Raw genomic sequence first — 16,269 nt, 5'->3', positions numbered from 1 at the left:
AGCATGACTAAGCCGCTTCTGGCGAACCAGAGCAGTGCATAGAAATGCCGTTTACCTTCCCGCCAGAGCGGTACCTATTTATCTACTTGCACTTTGACGTGCTTTCAAACTGCTAGGTGGGCAGGAGCAGGGACCAAGCAACGGGAGCTCACCCTGTCGCGGGGATTCGAACCGCTGACCTTCTAATTGGCAAGCCCTAGGCTCTGTGGTTTAACCCACAGCACCACCCGCCATGAATGTAAGGTCCAACAAATTCCTCAATTGCCTCGATGACAATTTCATTTCCCAGAAGGTGGAAGAAGCAACAAGGGGCAGGTGGGGATATGAAATACACCCACATGCTCAGAACTCTCTCCCTGTTTAACACTCTCACTCCTTGCTTATGATAATCATTTAGTTGTTGTTGATGATGATGAACCTGCCCTTCACTTTAAGATCCCTGGGCAGGTGATCTTACTATTAAAAAATACAGTCACCAAAAAACCAGACGGGGTCCTGAAAATATACATTTCAGGTGTAAAAGGCACTTGAGTTAAGACATTTTAGTTCAGAAGGCATGGAAGGAAAAGGTGGAAGCTGAGTGGATATATTATGACGCTTCGATGAACCCCCTCATAGGATGGTTATATTATTGGCTCATCTAGTTCATTGTTGTCTGGCAAGTGGCTCTACAGGGTTTCAGGTAGGAATCTTTCCCTGCCCTATAGGGAGATGCCAGGAACTGAACCCAGGACCTTCTTCATACCGTCTTCCTTAAAACATGTATGAGGGGGTCATGTGGGCTAGTCCTGCCTCACCTGCATATCTAAAGCAATTGCAAGCACAAGAGTGCAGATTTTGGTGGTCCAACTCCTAGTGGCAGTCAGCCATTGGGAGCACACTGCACTGGAACGTCAGCATCTCATTCCTTATTGCCCAATTTTTAAACAGTAAGCAACTACAATTTAGTTACAAGATCCTCTACTTCAGACAGCATTTTCAGAGGCAGTTTGTCCAGAGCTGAAAACCTAGGGGACTGTGTAATCATACATCGGAACGAGCTGCAAATTACTAGAGTTTGATTTGATGAAGCCATTGGAAACAGTGTGTGTCTGTTTGGTTTTAGTGGCGAATATTTAAACTTTATTAATAAAGCCAAACTGAATATTGAAATTCAGTAACCCTGGCAACAGAGGAGCATGCAAGGGCTGGCAGGGGGTGGAGAACAAGCAATCGACTTTCCACTTTCTTTGTTTTAACCTGAGGCCTAAAAGGGGTGAGGGAATGGACGATACAAACCTTTGAGCCCAATTTACCTCCTGCCAGACGGAGGCTGAGCCAATTTCTGCCCTTCACTGGTGACATTTTCACTGGGTCCCCATTTGCAGAATATTAATCACAAGCGCAGCCGTATGAATATATATTCACAGTGTCTGTTTTTATTATTTCCAACATGTGCATAACTAATACTGTAGAGTTTCTTCCCCACACACCCCATAAAAACATATGATGGGTAATCCTAGCACAGTCCTAACGCCGGAGTGTTAATGGCTGCGGGTTGGTGGGTTAGGATGGAGCCCCCCCCAGAGGACTTGCAGATGGAAGAAAACACTGCTGGTATTGGGCGCTCTGCTGTAGTAGAGGTCCCAAATGTGCCCTAATAGGTAGAAAGTTACCACTTCCGATTATGTCATTGGCAACAGGAAGCAGGAAGGGCCCATTATGTTGTGGAGATAGGATGCAAGTAGCTTGGGATCTCCTGGGTCCATAGCTGTGAAGCTCCAAGGGACCCAGTCCTTAGGCCCATCAGCTGTACCACCCTGGAGCTGCTATAGGGGGAAATTGCCAAGAAACCATTCCCAAGTATTCAGCAGTGGCCAGAGCAAGCCATTATGGCTTGGGCTGTAGTGCTAGATCACACACCCACTCCTTCAGAACTGCTCTGCCAGACCATCTTTCAGAATTAGTTTTGTGTAAAAGGGATGAGAAGTCTTGCTGCACTGCTTTTCCTTTGTTTTAACTGGATATTTCATAGACTTTCAATATGTTCTTATCTGCCCCTCGCCTTTTGGAATGCAACAGGCTAAAAAACTAAATACACAGATTTAGGGACAGTGAATGTTTCTTTAAGCTGCTGCCTTCGGAATTTATCTGTACAGTATGCCTCCTCTGAGAAAAATGAAGGCTGTGATATTGGAGCCGGAATGCAGGAAATCAGGGAAGGTTTTGCAGCTCCTGGGACAGAATTTCTGAACGGTCCTTTCCCTAAACTGAATTGTGTGGCTAAAAGGAAAGCACTTATTTATCTGTTTTACTCTTTAAGGAATTGTGGGTAGATCCAGAATGTTTTATCTTGCCTGGAAATGATAGTTGGAGCAAGGCCAGGAAGCAAATGTCAAATCAGCAACAGCACTATCTGCAGAGCCCCCCCCCCCCAATTGCCTTCATTCTAATTTGAGATGCTAATTAGATTAAAAGCCATTTCTGGTTTTCTCGTTTTCACAACTGCTAACAGGATTCATCGTATTTGCAAATTTCAGATATTTTAGAGTCTTTTTTTTTCTATATTGCAAAACAGACAAACACACACACAAAGCCAGTAATGGAGGAATTTGGTCTATCTTATTAGCTATTAATTGTGTTTTTAGTACTTATGGCTCATTGCTGTATATCTATCTCAAGAGGAAATAAGCTCTTCCCGTTATGACCATTTAAAAACCACACAAGCTATCGCTTCAGAAATGAGGTGCACGGCCATGTGCTATGACACACACACACAACAAATACTAGCACTCAACAACTGAATGAGTCAGAAAAGAATTGAGCTGCTATATTTGTAAGATGGCCAGCACCATTAACACTTCTGGAGCTACTGAAGCAAAGTTGATTATAGATGCTCAATCAATATTAGTTTAATTTTTATATTGTTTAGAGTTGCATAGCTATCAAGCTTTCACAGCAGACTTCCTTTAAGAAGCTTTCCTCAATATAATAATAATGAGGGCTATAAAATTCCTGGCTAAATTTCCACAATATGATATCGCATGCTTGGTGCTTGCTTTCTTCGGGGGACAGAGGCAAAAGTAGGTGAGGAAACAAATGTAAATTTGACCTTTGTATGGTAGGCTACTTTCTACACATGTGCACAGCCACTTCTGTATTCTTCATTTAAATATGGGTGATCCAACATGTGGCCCTCGAGGCCTTTACTGGAGGCCCTCAGTAACATCTGACGCCCCCCCCCCAGCCCTTGCGCTGCCTTCCCAAAGCCCAGGCAAGTGAGGCACTGGCTTTGGGGAAGGAGGGGTTCTGACAGAGTCCTAGAGTCCTCCTTTCCAAGGCCTAGTTGGCATTTTCCCAGTTTTGGGAAGAAGGTGGGAGGGCTCTAGGGCCTTGCCAGAGCCTTACACCTTATTCCCAAAGCCCTGAGCTTTATCTATCCAGCTTTGGAAAGGCAGCATGAGGGCTGGACGTCAAATTTTGGCCTCACTCCCACCTCCCTTGCGCCAAGACAGCATGTGGCCCATGGGTTCCATGTTGAAGTACTATGGCTCTAAGTAAAAACATTCCAGGTGTTTGAATCAGGGCCAGCACATGTCCTGCAGAAATGGGATTGTGGAGGGGTTTTTTGGCCTGGGGAGGGTCCCAAGGCTGGGAGGGCCCAATCTGCTCCCCACCCTTATGCTATGTATACGTTTACAAATAGGCTCCTAATTTGTAACAGGCCTTCTATGCTTTACGCAGCATTTGCATTTTGAATGGACCTAAATACATACATCTCCCCCTCCCACCCATTATGGAACATTAATTGTGACCTCATGGCACTGAAAATGTGTGAAGCTGATGAGGTCACAATTAACGTTCCATAATGGGTGGGTGGGGGGAGAGATGTATATATTTAGGTCCATTCAAAATGTAAATGCTGTGTAAAAGCAGGGCCGGCCGGCCCTACCATTAGGCAAAATGAGGTGACAGGTGCTGAGGGGCGGCAACTCCATACCCTCCTCCTGAGCCTCCACAGCAGGAACAGATCGTGCTGTAGAAGGAAAAGAATGCCCAAAACCCATAGGATATACTGTAGTATGACTTATATTCAGATCAGCCAGCCGCACCCTCGTTTTGGGGGTTATAGGATTCATATATTTGGCCTTATAGGAAAGGGAGGCAGGAGGCATAATAATGTGGGTTTTGTCTGGTCCACCAGCTGATAAGAAGGTGTTCCTTTAAAGCCAATTTTGTGCATGTTTACGGGTACTATGCACTTTGACTGACTTGGTGGGGAGGGGGAGCAGAGATTATTTGCTGCTATGCCTCAGGCAGCAAAACATTCTGACCTGGCCTAGCTTGAAAGGACTGAAGATAACTATTTCTGCATTAGTACTCCTGAGAAATCATAAGCTCCTACTGCTATCAAAAACATTTCTATTCTTAATAAAATGAGTTTTTCTCCAGCAGTGATGTTCTAACTATTGTACTGCTTGTTGCATTTAAAGCTCCAATTAAAATGCTGAGACTACAAGGGACAATAACGTACTACAGTTCACTTCCTGTAACCATGTGGTTATTGGAAGGAGCACAGTGACTGTGTGTAATCTTGTTACTGCCACTTTTTAAATTACCTCTACGTATAATTTCAAATGAAGTTATTTGGGTTGGATCCATAACATTAATTAGCTATATTTAGGCTTAGAATCCCATTTTAACTCTAACATGCTGATTTGAATTATTTTAAGTCCTACTAAAATCAAAGAAGCTTTCTTCCAAGTAAACACGTTTATGATGAGATGCAGAAGTAAATAAATTGCTGTATCAAAAGCTTGTTTGTACCATCACGTGACAGACTATTTATCAGCACAAGCACCACATCAATTTGCATTTTTTTCACAATTAAGGTTAGGACTGTCATGTTTGCTCATTCCTACCCATTTTCTCTTATACTTGATTAAATACTTTGATCCTGTCTTATTCCCCACTGTCAGTGATAATTAAAGTTGCTTATCAATTTCAATTGTTGCTACTCTCTATAAATTACAAGTTGTAGCCAACAGTCACATGAATTCAAATCCCATTCATCCAAGGAGCTGAAAATGGCATTGATGGGATTATAACATTTTATGCTTTTAACAACACTGAGGTGTGTTAGACTAAGAGATGGTGACTTGCACAAGGTGACTGGTGCGATTCATGACATGTATAGCCCCATCTCTCCTTTTAAAAAATCAGTGTTTGAAAACCTGTATTTTTGCCAAGCCTTCTTTGTTGATGAAATTAATCAAATGAGTCTTCCTCCATGTATACACTTTTTATTCCTCCGTCTTTTTATTATTATATGTCATTTAGCTTGTAGTCCTGTGGAGTGTTTTAAAACAGCACTTAGCTGTAGGTACTAAATATAAGGTATTTCTGTACAGCTACCGCCCACATTGACTGTCTGAAATACTTACTGTAGGTTAATCAAATTCATCCCTTGATCCTATATGATCTATTAAAGATTCATAGGTAATGGATTCATACCTAGGTAATAGATTCATATAACCCAGTAGCAATATAGAAAGCAAAAAGGAGACATGGGCACCCCTGTCTCACTTCGACAAATATGCTGAATAGTACAATGGCATCTCTCAGCCCTCGAGGGCCAAAGCGATTCAGTTCAAGTAGCACTGCAGTACTATTTTCAGCTCAGGGAAATAGTAAAGCAACAAACACGCAAACCAGAAGTCTTGCTTGCTTTCTCTTCTATTATCGTTTCAAATATTGAAGACAGCAAGAACAACCCTGCAGTGCTTCCCTCCTGCCACCCTGGGGGAATAGTTCTGCACTGCTTTTTCAACCATCGGTAGAAAAATCTCCCCAGGATTGTTCCAAATGCTTCTGCAGGCTTTAGAAGGCCAGAAGCAGGAGCTGGGTTAGCCCTGCAAGCACTCTGTCTGGCTAAAAAAATAACAGATGAAAATCAAACACTGCAGTATGGGCAAAGGTTGAGGAGCTGGCAGGAGAGGAGGGCCGGATGAAGCAGCTGGTCTCTCAATGACACTCTAGCAAACAGCGGCTAACTGAACATGCTTATCACTTGATCACTTCTACATTATTGCTTCCTTTAACCATGTTATTTGAGAAGCAGGATTCTGAGCAATGAATTGCTGAGAAAATCCCTGCCTTGAAAGGCATATTGTTTCAAGGAAATGTCCACAGGGAACAGAAACCACAGCAGAGTGCTTGACTTAGAAGATCTGTTCTATGCAGATGTTTAGAGAATGACTGTCTAAGGGCTCGACCACATTTCCACTTGCCCTGCTACTTGCCCCCAGGAAACACCACTGTTTGCTGCTGAATCAAATGTCAATTGGGTTTTTTGGGAGAAATCAGTGGTGCAAAAGCAAAACCACTTGGACCCATGTTTTCCAGGGTGGGACCAGCAAACCCTGAGTACCGTCCGACAGTAACTGGCAAGTCAACTCTGGATGTTTTACTTTACTGGATCCTAATGAGGCAGAAGAACCCAGGCGCATAGTTTAAAATTATGGTTATCCTCACCATATTTTCATGCTAACATTGGTAACAAATATAAGCATATAATTTTAACCACATATTGTGATATCTGCTAGATATGGACACGCTAATCCTAAACACCACAATCATATTCAGAATAAGATATTCTGTTGGATTTATACACGCTTACCTGCAGATAAAATGGCAGTCTTGGTTGGGATTAAGACCAATTTATTTTACTTACCCATAACATCCAAATCTGTTTAGGACTACAGCCTCAATTTTACTGAATGTGCTTATTTACATTTAGGAATAAGTGTGTATGTGTGTGAATGAATATGATACCCAGATCTCTTATGTTTCATTCTAGTTTTTCTGGACTGGGTAGAATTGCCCTCATTGCAGCAGCCAGAGTAGAATCACATTCATAGCAAGAAATAAAAGAAGAGCTCAACAACTTTTGGGGGGCCCCCTAACAAAAATCCTGGCTATGCCCATGGCAAGGACACTACAATATGTTGCCCTGCCCCACTTGTCATATATTCCCTTTGATACAGGTGTATAGTAGTTCCTAACTTCACTCTGGAGTCAATAAAAAGCCTGCCAGATGCCTTTGGCTTCTGTCCTACCTTTGGCACCTGGGTGGTGTACTTGAGTTATACTCAAGGACTGGGCTTGGGCTCTAGCCTTTGTGTCAGTAGAAATCTTATGGCTGATCCTATGAGCCAGAATTCTGGAATACCAAGTAATTAGATTTTACTCTGAATTACCTAGCAAGCTAGACATACATTTCCCTTAATACAGACGTGCAAGATGTCAAACCCTTGCCTAATGAAAAAGGCTCTGTCAATATTCTATAACTGTAAGGACTCTTTCTTCCCACTTTGTAGTGGTAGCAGTAGCAGCAGCAGCAATAATAATAATAATAATAATAATAATAATAATAATAATAATAAATAAATAATCACAATATTTTTATTATTTATACCCCGCCCATCTGGCGGGGTTTATACCCAGCCACTCTGGGCAGCTTACAGTACATGTAAAACATATTAAAACATCAAATTTTAAAAACCTCCTGGAACAGGGCTGCCTTCAGATGTCAAGGAAGGAGAGAAAAAGCCCACCATAAGGCCATCTACTTTTATTCAGTTTGTGCTGTGTTAGCACAACCTGGCTAAGCTGGAGAACTGCATGATGAATGGACTATGCTAGTTAATTTCAGCCATTTATACTAGTGCAAATTTAACTATGAAAACCTTTCTTTGCTTACAAGAAAAATGCTGGACTCAGCCCCAAATGGGCCAAATCAATCTACTGAAATTAATGGAGTAATATTAGATTATGAAGTTGGCCTTAGTTTTTGCTTCAAACTTGGAATTCTAATTTTAGGAAAGGCCAGTAGAACGGCTGATTCACAAAACTACTTAAATCTTAACTTAATTAATTACTTCAGGCTTATACTGAAAAGATCAAAAACTGGCTTAGGGATTTCTGCACTTAAGTTTGTAGGCTGGAATTGCAACCAATGGCAAGAATGAAACCCTTTCAGTTCTAGATCAGGATTTGAACGGATGCCAAAATAGGTAATGATGCCAGAAACTCACCCCCACACCTGGAGCCAAACGTTAAAACAAAACAAAACGACAAGAACTACGGTATATTTATCCAGGCACTGGAATGTTATATAACAAAGGAATGGGCATAGCTTTGGGAGAGGGCGAGGCTGGTGTCTTTTCCTATGGAATCAGAACTTCAGAGCTCCAACTTCCAATCCACTGGGACCCTATCTCAGGTCAGACTCTTTTTGCAGCTCCAGGTTCTCAGCCACCAATCCACTAAGACCTTTCCCGGGCTTAGCCTCTTCCTATTCCTCATCATTATCTGCCCACCCTCTCTGTGATGTCTTTGCAGGGTAGCAAGTCCAATGGAGGCATCACAGTTAACGTAGGAGTAGCTAGCTATACTTTACTTAGATGAAGGGTGGCTAAGCTGTGACCCTCCAGAAGTTGTTGGACTACATCTCCCTCATCCCCAACCATCAGGTTTGATGGGAATTGTATGTTCAACAACATCCAGAAGCCCATAGGTTGGCCATTCCTGGCTTAGACTCTCACTGCTTCCATTGTGCCTGTTAAATACTCTGCTGTAGTGGACAAATAATAGATGTGGTTCCTGCAGGAAATTATTAATGTAGTGCCAAAATAAAGGTATACCAGTTGTTTTAGGTCAGTTCCATCATCTAACCTGCCATCTCCTCTTTCCAGGTCTGTGTCCAAGCCCTATAAAGTTCTTCTACAGATGTCAAATATCTGGCAACATATAGTCATGGCAATCCATGCTAACAAAGAGCCCTATCTGAATCAGAACAGTGGGGGAGGGGGGAACATCCTGAGGAAGTAGGGAAGTGGTTGCCTATCACAGATCCGAGTTTCAGTAGTAGAACAAAATAAAATAAAATCCTGCAATGGAATAACTGAAATACCACCAGCAGCCATCTTGAATAATATTTACTGAAATCATATACCAAAATAAGTCAGTAAGTCTCATGTAGGGCTGACATAGCAAGCAGTTTTGGGATGTATAAAAATGCCTGTCACCATATTTCCCCCCCCACAGTCCCTGCCCTAAGGTTTACATGCTAAAAGACCAGGCACAAAAGGAAGAGAGATGGAGTGGTAGAGAAAAAGCAAACAGGCTTAGTTACAAAGTTCTTATTAAAAGCATATTGAAATTGAACAGTTTAAGGAGATAAGTTGATTTATCTTCCCTGAAAAGTGTGTGTATCATACATTCAACAAGGAATATCTGAGGCAAGGATAGAGTTCATCAACCGTATGGAATCAGCCACTTCACTAGAAGCTCTGCACAGCAGTTGTATGGAATAAGAGAACAAGAGTTGTGAAAGTATTTACTTAGCAGGTGGGAATAAATCTTACTGTGTTTACCTCAAAGTAAATGAACAGGATGCCTGTAAAGTTAATCTTCATGGGAAGGAGAAATACCCACAGCAAGTAAAGCTGTGCATTGACAGAAAGTTAAGAACTATTGAAGTCACTAGCAAGATGTTGTTCCTTTCTTTCCCGAGTTATGGTGCTAGATTCTCTGCTTTGTGTGCATGGTTTCTTGAAGTTATCTCTTTTCCTAGCCTCCTTGCACATAGCAATGTGATTGCTGCATTTTCACATAGCTCCCCCCCCCCTTAAAATTATTTTTTATTATCTTTACCCAATCCAAAAAGCCATTAGTAGATCACTGACTGCTGATTTGTCTTCTGCTGCTGAACAATCTTGCCAAAGCCCCCTCTGCCCACATCGTAGTCTGTTCGGTACTCATCTCGTACCTGACCACCTGTTTTCCCACGGCCATACTGCCGCCCTTCCTTAAACCCAGCATCCCAGTCTGTTCGGATGATGCGGTCGTCCAGACGGGTTCCATTGATGAACCGCATAGAATGCTCTGCTTCTGCTCTCGTGTAGTATTCCACAAAGCAGAAGCCGCAGGGGGTTTTCTTCACTTTGTCTAGCCCCATGACTATGCGCTTGACATCCCCACACTTGGAGAAGAGCTCATGGATTTGTTCCTCTGTGGTGTAGAAAGAGAGGTTGCCCACATAAAGTGTGCAGGAGTTTTTCAGGGATTTTTCCTGCAGGTAACGACTTCCCTGGAAGTGCTGGTCCCGATACATGCTGAACTCGCAGTACGAGTCGCTGTTGAGGCTGCTCAGCGTTGTGCTCAACACGCCCGACATCTCGCCCAGCTTCCGGTGTTGCAGCAGCGGTTCCTTCACACGGCTCCTGAGCAGACCTAGGGAGAAATGTTTTAGCCAACTTTATGAGTACATCACCCACTTTCTTTTGTGAGCCAGTCACACTGGTGTGACTTTGTTCAGACCATCTTCCTGGGCTCCATTCCAATCCCTGTTTCTTCATCCCTGTCCTTTTGCTATTTGCCAGGACAAATACACATACATCTTATTTCAGGTTATTAGGAGAGTGCCTTATGAAACCTCATAGTAGGACATCAGTATATTGCTTGTACCAATGCAACCCTGGCAAGTGTTTTCACAATAATTAATTGTGCTGGAGGCTGCATAATTGCAGATGAAAGCCTTTTAAGCCTACAGAAACCAGTATTTAGGTATGAGCAAGAATGGACCCCAGTTAACATAATAATAATAATAATAATAATAATAATAATAATAATAATAATAATAATATTTTTATACCCTGCCCATCTGGCTGGGTTTCCCCAGCCACTCTGGGCGGCTCCCAACAGACTTAAAAGTACAATAGAACATCAAACATTAAAAACTTCCCTCAACAAGGCTGCCTTCAGATGTCTTCTAAAAGTCAGACAATTGTTTATTTCCTTGACATCTGATGGGAGGGCGTTCCACAGGGCGGGTACCACTACCGAGAAGGCCCTCTTTCACACACTGGGAAATACAACGGGCACTATTCAGTCCAATTTAAAGCATTTTTAGGTCTTGTTGAATTCACTTGAAAGATATGCAGTGCAATACTATGTAAGTCTACTTGGAAACAATGCACTATTTTCAGTAGGACTTACTTCCTAGTAAACGTGCTAAAGATTGCAATATTATGTGTGTGCTTAACACTTTCACTGAAAGCAAATGGTTGTAAAACAATGGTGCAGGGATTGTTGTTTCAACCACTCTTGACTGTGCCATAAAGCTAGGTTGGTGTTCTTGAGGTCTAAAGAACAGACCAGGAGGAACTTTCCCCATAAATCCAGTTACAGATAGGTAGCCGTGTTGGTCTGCCATAGTCAAAATAAAAAAATTCCTTCCAGTAGCACCTTAAAGACCAACTAAGTTAGTTCTTGGTATGAGCTTTCATGTGCATGCACACTTCTTTAGAGGCTGTCACCAGTGAAGCTGAACCTCTCCAGGGGTAGCCAACATGGTGCTTTTCAGATGTTGTTGGGCTACAACAGGTATTACCCCTGCTCCTTGCACTTGAAAGTTGGGGTTAATGGGAACTGTAGTCCAGCAACTTCTGCACAGTTCCTTGCAGGAAAGAGGCTCTAAGTGAACATCTTTGGACTTATGACTACAAGGAAAGCAAAACGGAGGGTAAATCCTCATTCTTTATACACCACCACACATCCAAACTTTATGACTACCTGTACAATAAGGAAATGTTTACTAAATTTATGAGAGCAACTACTTGAAACCCTGCTGCCTATGATAGTGCTAATCAAATTTAAAACAAAATTAGCAAATAGCTTTTGAAAAGACCTAAGTAGAGACCTCCTGGATCAGACCAAAGCCCTATCTAGCCCAGCACACTTTTTTACCCACACTTTTTAACCCACACATGTAGTGAAAATGCAACTCCAAGAGCTAAGAACCAAGGGTTCACTGGATCCGAGTTCACAAAGGTAGGTGTGCTTAGGACTGCAATTACTCAAGACTCCTAAATGGAGGCAGGCACCATGGATTGCTTATTTCCAAGTCTTTGTGTTTCAAGACTTGGAGAAGCCCAATACCCCAATCTCATGCAAAAGCATGCTTACTCAGAAGCATGCTATAGTAAGTTTATTCTTCTATAAGTGTGTTTAGGACCGTAACCTTAGTGGGATCAGTTAAGATTCTGCAAGCTTAGAATCCAGAAGCCTGTTACAGGATGCATTGGCTTCATGAGGAACGGACACCTTGGGAGGGGACAACAGCAATTTGCAGATAGAAGATAGTACATAAAGAGAATCACAGTAAACCACCATACAGCACACTTAATGGACAACCGAAGCCTGAACAAAAGAAACCTGCAGCCCTACACACATTTCTACTGAGAAGCAAGCATACCCTGAGCTCAAGGACTGGCCTCCTTCTGAGATAAATGGGCAGAGGATGGCAGCTATTGCCACGTGCAACTTTTCATACTTTAAGAAGAGCGGCTGCCGCCATCGAAAGCGGCCCCAGAAGTTGCAGAAGGACCTGCACGTGTGAGAGACCAGCCGAGAGAGAGCTGAGCGACACGCATCCTTTGTACTATTTCACCCAACCGCGTGGCGGTGAACGCGCTCGCGGGTAGACAAGGAGCACCTTCCTAACGCCCCTCTGGACTCCACGAGTAGGGGGGAAAAAACCCGAAACCTGGCGAGTATCTCTCCGCGCGCTGGGCTATCCTACACATACCAATATTACAGGCTGTTCCGTCTGCTCGCAAAATGCGCTGCCCAGTACTATTCTAAGCCCGGAAAGCATTGCATTGTGGGAGGAGGAGGAGGTTCTCACCCTTCGAACGAGGCTTCCTTCCTTCCCTCTTCCTCAACTAACCGTCCCCGCGCGCGCACTCGCTCGCTCGACGCTGCGTGCGTGCGTGCGTCACGCGGGTCAAGCCCCGCCCACGGCTGCCTCGGGGAACCAATCGGGGCCTGCGAAGTAGCGACGTTGAGCGCGCAGCTCCCCCCCCCCGCCTTTCGCGCGAGGGCCTCCTTGAACTTTGACCTTAGGCCTCGAGCGCGAGGCAAACAGACGGCCGGGTGTCGGGCCCTCCTCCTCCTCCATTCGCCTGAGATAAGAGAGAGGTCGCTCTCGTTCTTCCTCCCTCCTCCTCCTCCTCCCTCCTCACCCCCTCTTCCTCCCGGCCCTCCCTTTGACTGTTCCCGCGCGCTGGCGATGGTTCTGACCTCCGTGCGGCGCGCGCGCTAATCCTCCCCGCCCCCCGCCCGCCTCGCCTCGCCTCGCCGTGTTCCACCCCCGCCTCGGGGAAGAGCGCCGCGCGGAACCGTCGCCGCCGCCTCCTCCGCCGCGCTCTCTCGCCAGACAAGGGCCCGCCCCGTCCCACCCTTCGCCGCCGCCACACACAGCACTGGGCGACGTGGAGCCGGCGAGACGCGGCCCCCACCGGGACCATCAACATGGCGAGTGCCTCGTACCACATCTCCAACTTGCTGGAGAAAATGACGTCGAGCGACAAGGACTTCAGGTAAGGCCTCTCAGGTAGTCCGCTCCAGGCTCGGCCCAGGCGAAAGAGGAGCCTCCTCACCCTCATACCCTCGACTCACCGATCTCCCCCCCCCCCTCCGCCACTGCCGCCTTGGCCTTTTCCGGCTTGCCCCGGCCAGACCGCAGCCGCCTCGGTTCTCCTGCCGCACCCAACGTGCCTCGGGCCTGGGTTGGCGCCCGTTGGGCAGAAGGAGGAGGAGGCCGAGCCCCGCTCGTGGCTTTTGTGCTCCGCAGGGCTGCGAAGGGGAGCCAGGAGGCCCTGGCGCGGCCGCACTGGCATCGCTTTTCCTCAGAAAGTTGCCCACAAGTTTGTTGTTTCTTACGCGCCCCGGAGGCTGCTCGGCATTTTGTACTTCCCATTATGCTCGTCCGTGTTGCCGTGTAAGGTGGACTTCTTTCCCCTGCAGTCTGTATTTGCAGCCTTAAAGCAGGTTTAGTTGGAACAAAAGCTGTTGACCATTGGGACTTCTAGTAAACGTGCAGAGAGTATCAAGCTGTGAATATTGCGATGTACATAAGGATTACTTTTAACATCAGCATTGGCCCATTGGATTCTGTGCTTACACACTGGCTCTGTTTTAGTTATTTGTTATACAGTATAGTGATTTGGTTTTTATACATCCTGTTTCTATTACAGAAGATGGATAAAATGTTGCAGACACACTGGTTTTTCTCTTTGGTGTGGTAGAGCATGCTTCCTTTCATTCCTCATTAGTAAATAACAGTAATAAGAATGTGGCCAACAAAATGGTTTTAATTTTTATCCATAATGCCATAGGTGGAATTAAATTGAACACAAACATTCTTAATCAGGCAGTATAGGTGATCCTTTGAAATATTATTTTTCAGTACATGCAGTACTTTTGACAAAAGTTTAGTATTGGCTCAAACTTCTTGTGGTTTCACATTCCTTGTCAAAGATGATCTTAGTATTATAAAATTACCTTAGAGTATGGACTTTGATATACATGTGGTAGTCTTACATGAATGTATGTGCGTAGCAGAAAAGGTATTCACATGGATGCATTTTGCATATTCTTTACTACATAGATATTGTTCCTGTGTAAGAATTTGTCATGTTTCATGTAGTTGTAAGTGTGGTAATATAGAAACATGAATTCACCTGTGAAGGGCAGTAAGGCAGTGCAAAATCCTGTGGCCCAACCCTGATTCTGTATGGTTTGGTTAAGGTATTAGAAGTATTGCACCTGCATCAGTTTAATGAACCAAGTTACTTGTCACATCTTCATACTAGTTTGATTTTGTTTGTTTTGCGTTACTCAGAATGAGTGCTGATCCACTCTTGAAAATGAACCATATATGAGCTAGTTAGAGGCACTCTCTGAAGATGTCACTCCACCATAATTTGACTTGCCATTGTGAGCTCCTTCATTAATGTGCAGCTCACCTGTTGATATATTCCTCTGTATTTTAAACTTCTTGTATGCCTTTCATCTGCTTCCTTTTCAGCCCTCATGTCAGTCAGAAAAATCCTTCTTTGTGTAATTGGTTTGTGGTTCTGGCCTAGTTGAGATGTGAAGGTCTGGAAGAAATTGGGAAAGTTGGGGAGACCTATTATAATCCCACCACCACTACTTTTCTAAGCCCCCCCCCCATATTTATTTCAGACCTCCTAACCGTGAATAGAGGACCAGAAGCGTACCCATGGGCCTCAAACACACCTTTCTCTCCTCCCACCCTTTCCTTTTCAGAGCTTGCTACAATGCAGCAGCTTTATTTTTGCACAAATGGTAATGTTAAATAATCATGTTCATTTTCAAGCTCGAGTTCGAAGCTATTTGTGATCTTTGATTAATGCTACCTATGGTTAGTATGTTACATTAGTGTAAAAGTAATGTGTCTTGATAAATTCCAAAAAGAGTAGAAGGCAGGTATTTTCACACAAGTGGGAGCATAGAGACACATGATCTCACATGGCATGTGTTTTACCTATGCACTAAGCTGCTGTGGGACGTTTTGCATTTTCCTGTACATGTAAGGGGGAGAAAATGTAATACCATTTATCCCAACAGCTTCTTTTATTCACTGGAGTCAAGAGGTACAGGTAGCAATCATTCAAGATCATACCTTTGGCATTTGCTCAAACTGTACTCCTATTGGCCAGAAAAGAGAACATTGAGGACTTTCTGTACCCATTACCATTACAGCCAGAAACAATTGAAGCAGTGCACAAGAATATAAAAATGAAGTAAAATATTAAAAGTACTTTTCTTAAAAGACAATAAAGCCATTTATTCAAACTCTAAAGCAATATAATCATTCCTACAAACTCTAAAAACTATAAAGCATTTCTACGGACGTACAATCAATATTCCATAAATCAGTGTTTCCCAACCTTTTTTGGGCAAAGGCACACTTGTTTCATGAAAAAAATCTCGAGGCACACCACCATGCCAGATGGGGAAAGGTCACTTTTTACTTATGTAAAAAAAAAATAAAAAAATAGTAACAGCATAGAAGGTAATGGTAGATGACTGTTAGGGTCTCCCCCCAAATGCAGAATTCTATTAATATCTTCCTTAGCGAGCCGCGTTAACCCCTGTAATGCTTTCTATAGAGTAAGCATAGGGGACACTGGGGGATGTGGAACCAAGGGGGCAGTGGGCCAAAAGAGTTCGGGATCTACTGCTTTAAACAGAAATAAGAGCCAGTGGGTTCTTCCTTTTTTAAAGTATCGTTTCAGCGGGGACAGCAGTCCGGATTTCCAAAAAGCAGCGCTTTTTTGCGTCTGAGCAAAGAAGAGAGAGAGGGGAAAAAAGAGAGAGAGATTGATTTGTGGCTGCGCAAAGGGGGGAGGAGCCCAG

General features: G+C 43.8%; 2 protein-coding genes across 5 annotated transcripts in view; one reads left to right on the top strand and one right to left on the bottom strand.

Annotated features, from left to right (window-relative positions):
* Positions 1-8,961: 8,961 nt before the first annotated feature.
* LOC310687907 (nuclear cap-binding protein subunit 2) lies at positions 8,962-12,866 on the bottom strand. 3 transcript variants are annotated; one of them, XM_083463818.1, is made up of 2 exons: positions 12,731-12,866; positions 8,962-10,275 (listed from the first exon to the last, which is right to left on the bottom strand). In XM_083463818.1, the coding sequence occupies exon 2, from the start codon at positions 10,217-10,219 to the stop codon at positions 9,713-9,715; it is 507 nt and encodes a 168-aa protein (XP_083319944.1). In that variant the 5' UTR covers positions 10,220-10,275; positions 12,731-12,866; the 3' UTR covers positions 8,962-9,712. The 3 variants fall into 3 exon arrangements, with proteins under 3 accessions (XP_083319944.1, XP_083319945.1, XP_083319946.1); XM_083463819.1 differs by having other exon boundaries at positions 12,632-12,773; XM_083463820.1 differs by lacking the exon at positions 12,731-12,866 and adding an exon at positions 12,299-12,686.
* The window catches only part of CAND1 (cullin associated and neddylation dissociated 1), a 26,119-nt gene continuing 22,716 nt past the window's right edge, over positions 12,867-16,269 (top strand). The window contains exon 1 of one of the 2 annotated variants that reach the window (XM_083463352.1): positions 12,867-13,424. In XM_083463352.1, the coding sequence (XP_083319478.1) occupies positions 13,357-13,424 (68 nt within the window). In that variant the 5' untranslated portion in view covers positions 12,867-13,356. The remainder of the gene's footprint in view (positions 13,425-16,269) is intronic. The other variant, XM_083463351.1, reaches the window with a different exon arrangement.

This window comes from Podarcis liolepis (assembly GCF_965112155.1).
Source record: "Podarcis liolepis genome assembly, chromosome: 10".
Classification (NCBI taxonomy): domain Eukaryota; kingdom Metazoa; phylum Chordata; class Lepidosauria; order Squamata; family Lacertidae; genus Podarcis; species Podarcis liolepis.
This window is presented reverse-complemented; position numbering and strand designations above follow the sequence as displayed.